The sequence below is a fragment of the Cyphomyrmex costatus genome, unplaced genomic scaffold (assembly GCF_001594065.2).
Source record: "Cyphomyrmex costatus isolate MS0001 unplaced genomic scaffold, Ccosl1.0 scaffold624, whole genome shotgun sequence".
In the NCBI taxonomy this organism is placed as follows: domain Eukaryota; kingdom Metazoa; phylum Arthropoda; class Insecta; order Hymenoptera; family Formicidae; genus Cyphomyrmex; species Cyphomyrmex costatus.
Genome location: NW_017280183.1, coordinates 48,164 through 55,901, shown reverse-complemented (window position 1 = coordinate 55,901; position 7,738 = coordinate 48,164). Strand labels below are relative to the sequence as shown.

At 44.1% G+C, this 7,738-nt stretch overlaps 1 protein-coding gene across 1 annotated transcript; it reads right to left on the bottom strand.

Moving 5' to 3' along the window:
- Nucleotides 1–739: 739 nt before the first annotated feature.
- On the bottom strand, nt 740–1,936 carry LOC108779802 (uncharacterized). Its single transcript, XM_018547307.1, has one exon. It carries the CDS (start codon nt 1,934–1,936, stop codon nt 740–742), a length of 1,197 nt encoding a protein of 398 aa, XP_018402809.1.
- Nucleotides 1,937–7,738: the final 5,802 nt, after the last annotated feature.

Here is a 7,738-nt window from a genome sequence, read left to right as displayed (position 1 = left end):
TCCATGTCGTAACGCTCGTAAGATTACGATTGAATGAAAAGAGCTTTACGCACTGTCTATATACAATATATACTGTCTACGCGTTTATACATACATACATACATACATACATACATACATACATACTAAGTACATGTATAGGAAAAGAGAGAATACACGATAAATACGTTACATAATTTTTATTTTAAAAAATTTCTTTGCAAACACCAATTACATATTTTGAATACATTTTGTAAAGCGCAATTGTTAGCGTGATGTCCACATCGCATAGTATCAGTGGCATCTATATCGGTTAAAGATTTTATGTCTTCGTAAACTGCATCCAGGGTCTCGATGTGCACGCGTTCGTCCAGAAGCAAGTCTCGCAACCACGTTCGTTTCTCACGTCCCTTGACGTACACCACAGCATCCTCCTCCTCCTCGCGTACAGCACTCGTAATCAGGCGTTTCGCCTCGCTGTACGAGGTCGTCCCGTCCGTCCATCGCAATCCATGGTGATAGGCAATCAACCAGGAAGCGCAAGACCTGTCGGATCTTGTCAAAAATCTCCATGGTACGGGATTCGTAAAAATGTAGTGCGTGAGTACGGTCCCGTGTTTCAGTACCGCCACTTCCTTCACGATGAATCTCTCGTTGACGATGAAACCTTGCAGATCCACGAACGTCGGTACACGCATGTCATCGAGATGAAGAAGACTGCGAACGACGTCAACGTATCGTAGATTTTTGTATCGCGCGCTTAGATGATTTTGCGCACAATGTTGGTCAGCGGGTTATACTCGACTACGCGATCGTGTATGATGAGACAGTACGCGGTAGTATTCGCGGGTACGTTCTCCTTGAACTCAAATTCCATTCGCACGTCCACGGTCGCGCTCTTGACCGATTCGTTCTGTCGAGAGCAATCGATGATTACGAACGGACCGTTCGTTAAAAAAGTCGTAACGGTGAGATTCGGTTCGAGATACTCGTATCCGTAGTAACCCTTGCAGAAACGCGCGTACATGTCGTACAGAATCGCCCATTTGTTTTTAGTGAAATCCAGATTCAAGTCGTCGTACGGATAACATTCCGAGTTCAGGTAGAGTTTCACGTTGGTCAATTTACAGTCGTCGAATCGGCTCGTATCCTCGGACATCTTCTTTCGATCCGTTTGCAGAGCAAAGATGACGTATCGCGGTTTTTCCAGCTGAGTCGCAGTTTTCATAGCCCAGGAATGCTTCGTCGTATTCGGTAAAAGCGGGTACTCGTACAGATCCCACGAGCGAAAAGGCATGCTCAGGTATCGTCCACTCTCCAAGGCCCGTAGCATCGACAGCTTATTTATCTCGCTCAATACCACGTGCGGCATTCGCCATTGAATCTTGAATAGTTCAAGCTTCGGCTCCACCGTCCAATTTCCCAACAGACAATTCACGTCGTTGCGCGCTCGTATCAGAATCAACTCGTGACGAGCGTTGATCACCACGCGTCTGTAATCCTCGCAGAATCCCAGTAGCACGTTGAGCGGTACGCAGAAATTAAAGTATCCATCAGCCTCAGTCTGTGGATCCCAGCCAGCGTTTCGCAGAATCACGCTTTTGTCGGATGACACCGTCACGTAGTTTTTGAGCGTGCTAGTTACGCCCACGTTTCTGTTGCGATCAATCTCCACGCCGTTGAGTTCGTAGCGAATCTCATCGAACATGAAAGCGACGCAATTATTTCCCAGTGCCACGTCGGCGTTCGGTACCACTTTGGTCTTTGCCAATTTTCCTTCGATGTACAGAAAACTTTCATACGGCAGCGTGTACAGATCTTGTTGTTGTATTGGTATTCGTATCTCATCGCTGTGTCCAAACGTCGTGTTGGCGAACGGGTTGTACGTGTGAGTCTCGATCTTGACGATGCGATCGTCGAAGACTGGCTCGTCCTTGACGTTTAGAATGTCGGTCATCTTTTTCAAAAGTTGCGCACCGCGAATCCCAGAGATTTTAAAAACTCAACGTTCGATGCACTGAGCCTCTTGTTCCTCTTTTCGATGCGTTCGGATGAGCGAGTACTGTCGAGCGGCGCGAAGGATACGTTATCTGTCTGCTGGTTCAACACGAGCATCTCACGCGCGCGCGTTATCGCTGTCGCCGTCGCACGTGCAATCTGACGGTGATCTCTTCTCCGCGAAAATCGAGCAACCGCCCGTTTTGATCGACGATGCGTATCGTTAGATTCGTAATGCTCCGTGCGATGATCGGAAGATAAATGATCTGTGTCGGCCTTTCCGATATCTTATATCCCGGTGGCACTTGCGGCGAAAATTCGTGTATCGTGTGCGCGCTGTTACCGTTGCTGTACGCGCCGGTGGTTACGTTACACTCTACGCGGATAACGTTTACGTTCATTATGTTGACCGACGCGTCCGACTCGTGCCATTTTCGCGGTCGTAATACACGCTTCGATGAGAATCCCAGCAGCGATCCGATGCTGTTTGGTTTGTCAAAGTTTACTCTGAAGGCGCATATAATATTGCACTTCATCGTGTTGTAGTTTGCGCGGAGCGCTATCGGATACTCTCCATGCAAGTCGTCGTCGTTGTCATCGGGAGGTACGTCTCCACGCACCAAGTCAACGATCTCGAGCATGTCGCTTTGCGGACGTTTCCGCGAGATCGCGCGTTTCAGAAATTCGTTTATGGCTTGTAGTTCGTACGAACCCTTGGGGATCGTAATTTCCTCGTCATCGTTTCCAAAATAAAATTTATTGTTCGAATCGTTCACGTTCGGTATCGTGTGATAGGTCTCGAAAATCGTCAGACCGAGCTCGTAGTCGTCGTCGCTCAAGTCTATCGCGGGAAAGTAGCTTGCCGCGAGAACGCTGTTCTTCCCGCTTAGCGTAAGTGTCAACGACATGATGGTTCGGCGAGCACTGAAATCACACGACGTCTCGTCGAGCTTTTTAAAATTTGACCGTTTGTAGAAACCGCAGACACATCTGTCCGCAAATGTTCTGATCGTACGTCTGATAGGACGTTCGATTGTACTCTATCGTAGTCGTAACGCCGAAATATCGCACGAGTTCCTCGGGCGGTCGGAGATTGCCGAAACTGTCAAAGTACACGACGCGATTGTTCCTCTTCGCGTACGCTACCCAGTGAGTACCGGGACCTGTCGCATCGTCCAGATTCACGATACCGCTTTCGTTTCGGCGCGCGCCGCTCATCGGTAACGCGTTACGCATGAAAACTCCTCTAAAGTACGGTACGCGCATACGTTTTGCAAGTTTTAGCAGTTGCACGTTGGTGGTTGCGCCCGTGGGCATTTTTATCGGTTTTTTGGCGTTTTTTTTTTCTTTTCATACCCTGTCCGCGTTTGTATGGACCGAGATACAGCCCGCGTCCGTATCTGTACGGAGCAAGATACAGTCCGCGTCCCTGTTCCATCGCGCGATCGTGACGTTGCAGCTCCTCGAGCTGACGCTGCGCGGCTTTGCTGTCGTTTACCGCTTTCGCCACGCCGGCCGCTCCGCCGATCAGAGATCTGAGGGCGCCCAACATTGGCAGAATCGGCAACATGCCGCCTCGTTTCGCGGTCGAAAGAATCCGTTTTTTCGTCATCTTTTTTTTCCCCCCCTTCGTCGTCTTCTTCTTCTTCATGCCCATGCCGATCTTGGTCTTGGCTTTCATCGCTGCCCAGATAGCTGCAGCGGCGGCTCTCTCACCCAGAGCCGAATCTCTCGCGGTAACGCGTTTTCGCGCCTCCTCGGCGAGTACCTCGTCCGCCGCGTGTCTATCGGTGAGATCGTTGCTCCGAGAATACGCGATGTCGTGCTCGCGACACGCCGCGTCCAGTGGATTCACACCCGCGTCGCCTCTGGCTAATCGTTTCTTCAGTCGAGTGCCGGGGCCGCAAAACTGGTAGCCTGGAATATGTAACTCGAAAGGAAGCGCGTTTATCGCCCGATTCAACAAGCTCTTCGCTGACATTCGCCGCAATTCTTTATCAGAGGCGGCGGACCGTCGATGTGTGTTTGCTGACTCGGCAAATTGTAGTGCTTCAGACACCGACGGTACCGTTGAACCTCCGAATCGGCTCGTATATGCTCAGGTAGTCTATCCCACACGTGATCGATATAATCGCCGTACACTTGTAACAGTACGATCTTCGGTATATACTGCAACTGCTCAGCGTTCAATTCTCGAATGTCGGAAGAACGATGATGCAGCGCGAAATACATTTTGCTACTGCCCGATTCGCGGATTCGCGCGCCTATAAATAGGCGTCGGAGACTGCGGATAGTTTACAGTGCGAGTATGAAATTTGTGCAGTCTCCACTGACGATACGCGTCATGAATTGTGACGTGAAATTGCAAACGATGCGGGACGACGCAAATAAGCGCAAGCACGGTCAAATGCTGCCGAATACTATATGCGCAATCGTCTGCGGTCCGTCAAACTGCGGCAAGACGAACGTGCTGGATAAGCTTGCTCGAGAGCCCCAACGGCGTACGTTTCGAAAACGTGTACGTCTACTCGAAATCGCTGCAACAGCCAAAGTAACGATATCTCGAAAATTTGTTGACGTCCATCGACGAAATCGGCTACTTTACGTTCTCCAACAACAAGCGATGTCGTTCCACCGAACGAGGCGCTACCGAATTCTATCTTTATCTTCGACGACGTTGCATGTGACAAACAGAACGCGGTGCGAGAGTACTTTTCGATGGGTCGCCACGCGAACGTCGACTGCTTCTATCTCTGTCAGACGTACGCGAGGATACCTAAACATCTGATACGCGACAACGCGAATCTGCTAATCCTGTTCAAGCAGGATGGTACCAACTTGAAACACGTTTACAACGATCATGTGAATACCGACATGTCGTACGACGAATTTTGCGCGTTGTGTCACAAATGTTGGCAACAAAAATATGGATTCGTAGTAATAGACAAGGACAGTGCGCTTACAAAGGGGAGATACAGAAGAGGATTTAACGAGTTCGCGATACCGTAACGCTGCCAGTCATCGTCCGTACTTCGACTAACATGTCTCGAGAGCGTGAAAAAATCGTGAGGGAGATCGAGAGGACGAGCGAGTCGATCCGCAAGAAACATCGCGCTCTGAAGACCGGTAGAATCGACGAGGACATTGCGCTGGACAGGCGTTTCAAGCCTATCGTTGAACCGTTGCGACAGATCGCAGACAGTAGTCCCATCGTGCGCGCGATAAAGACAGAGTCGCCTGACGCTACCTCTAAACGCAAGGAGAAGAAGGATGAGGAGGAGGAGGAGGATGCGGGAGATTTCTTCGTGACTCCGCGCACGCATTTAAAAAAAATGCGTAAAAAATAGTTTTGAATTGATTGAGAAATTGAGGAATGTGGAGGTCAACGATGCTTGCCAATTGATTTCTTTGGATGTTATCTCATTGTTCACCAACGTACCCTTGGATCTTGCTTTGGATTGCGTTGCTGAACAGTGGAATTTTATCTCACGTGGATGTCCATTACCTAGGGATGAGTTTCTTGAGGCAATCAAACTTATTTTAGATTCAACATATTTTTTGTTTGACAATAGTATTTATAAACAATGTTTTGGCACACCCATGGGCTCTCCTCTTTCTCCGATTATCGCTGACCTGGTGATGAGAAGGCTTGAATCTATATCATTGAGACTCTTTGATAAAAATGTTTTGTTTTACTACAGATATGTTGATGACATCTGTATGGCAGTTTCCTCGTCAGTTATTTAGTACAAATTTTCAATAATTTTCACCCTCGTCTACAATTTACTGTGGAAATTAGTGGAGATAAACTGAATTTTTTAGATATTACGATGATTAAATACAACAGTAAACTTATTTTCGATTGGTACCGTAAGCCTACATTTTCAGGTAGATTTCTCAATTTTCACTCTAACCATCCCATATCTCAAAAGAAAGGTGTGGTTTTTTCGTTAGTAGATAGAGTATACATATTATCAGACTTTAGTTTTCATACTAATAATTTAACTTTGATAATCAACATTCTTTTAGAGAATGATTACCCTTTATCGTTTATTTTTGATAATATCAGACAACGTATTAAGCAATTACAAAAAATAAAACATCACACACATAAAAATTCTAACGAAATACAAAACAGTGAAGTTTCTACTTCCTGGCTTACGGTACCATTCATTCCGTTTCATACAGATAAATTTAAGAGATTCAATGGTAATGATATCAGGGTTTCCTATCACAGTCCCAACAAGATGAGCAAATACATAAAAGTACAGAAAGACATACGACAGAAAAACACGAAGAATAATGTTGTATATAAGATATCATGTGCAGATTGTGATGCGTCTTATGTCGGTCAGACTGGTAGACAGTTAAAAACCAGAATCGCAGAGCATCGGAATCATATTAGACATAACACATCTACACGTTCGGTTATTACTGATCATAGAGTGCAACATGATCATGAATTTCTTTGGGATGAAGTGGAAATTCTTGATGAAGAACCGTGTTATAAAAAGCGTTTAGTATCTGAGATGTTGAATATTAAAAGACAGAATAACAGTCTTAACTTACAATCTGACACGATAGATCTCCACGAAGCATATTCTTCGATTATAAACAAAGTCTGACATTGTCATGTTGTATTCTGTATCAGTTATCTTCGAACATTCATAGTGGCGTCACATACTTATTAATTGCGGAATAATGTATATCAATTTTATAATTTTGACGTTTAAAAATTACACATTGACGAATAGATTGCGTAGTGTACTGACTGATCTAGAGATCTTTGAATAATGTTGCCCATCTCCAAAGGTTTGATATTGTTACAATTTTTGTTAACGTACAATTTTCTTGATGGTTTTAATATTTTTTTGATTCTAAAGCTTGTCATATCTACATAATTTTTATAGCTGACTTTTTTCTTACGATCTACTAATCGCTAGAGGAACAATAGTTGGATTTGATGAAGATGGATTCGCAGAATTAATTCGAAGAATTTTAACTTTAAGAATATGTTTGCGCTTTTGAAAAAGACTCAATCCACGAGTCGAAACGTTAAGCAGGTTTTTGAATATTGTTATTTTTTAATGTACATCTTCGAATTTTAAACAAGTATTTTTATATTGTTAATTTTTAATGTACAGCTTCGAAGATAAAAATTTTTTCTGTTGAAATTATTTTATTACATATATACGTTTTTCTTTCTTTAATTGTTGTTTTAAATTATTTCTTTTGACTCTTACAACGTCTTTTTAACTTTTTTCGTTTACATATATATGAATTAAAGTATAAGTATAAAATATATATAAAAACTCAATATAAAAATACATATTAAGAAGGAAATATTATCGGCCAAATGACGGTCAAGCAGGATTTTGGTTGCTAAATTAATGTGTGAATTTTTATTTACCACGTATGTAGTCCTCCAATCGCGTGCCGAAAATTCTTCAGACTTACAACGCAACTCTAAACAACTACCGTAGCAATATCACAAAGTTAAATTGACAAACAATCTAACAATTTATGATGCTTATAGCATCTTATTGGATCTTTAATAAATATTAAAATTTTAAAGTGCTAATGATTCGAAATCTGCGAAAAACTAAGATTGCAAAGAATATCACAAGTTTGGCGTTTCGTCCCGGCTTCACACTACTAGACTCATCAGTAAGGTAATGTAGTGGGAGCCTACCTTAGACGCCTGGGGGAGATATTAGAAAGAAGTTCTATATAAACATATACTCGTGTCTTTTCGCACTTG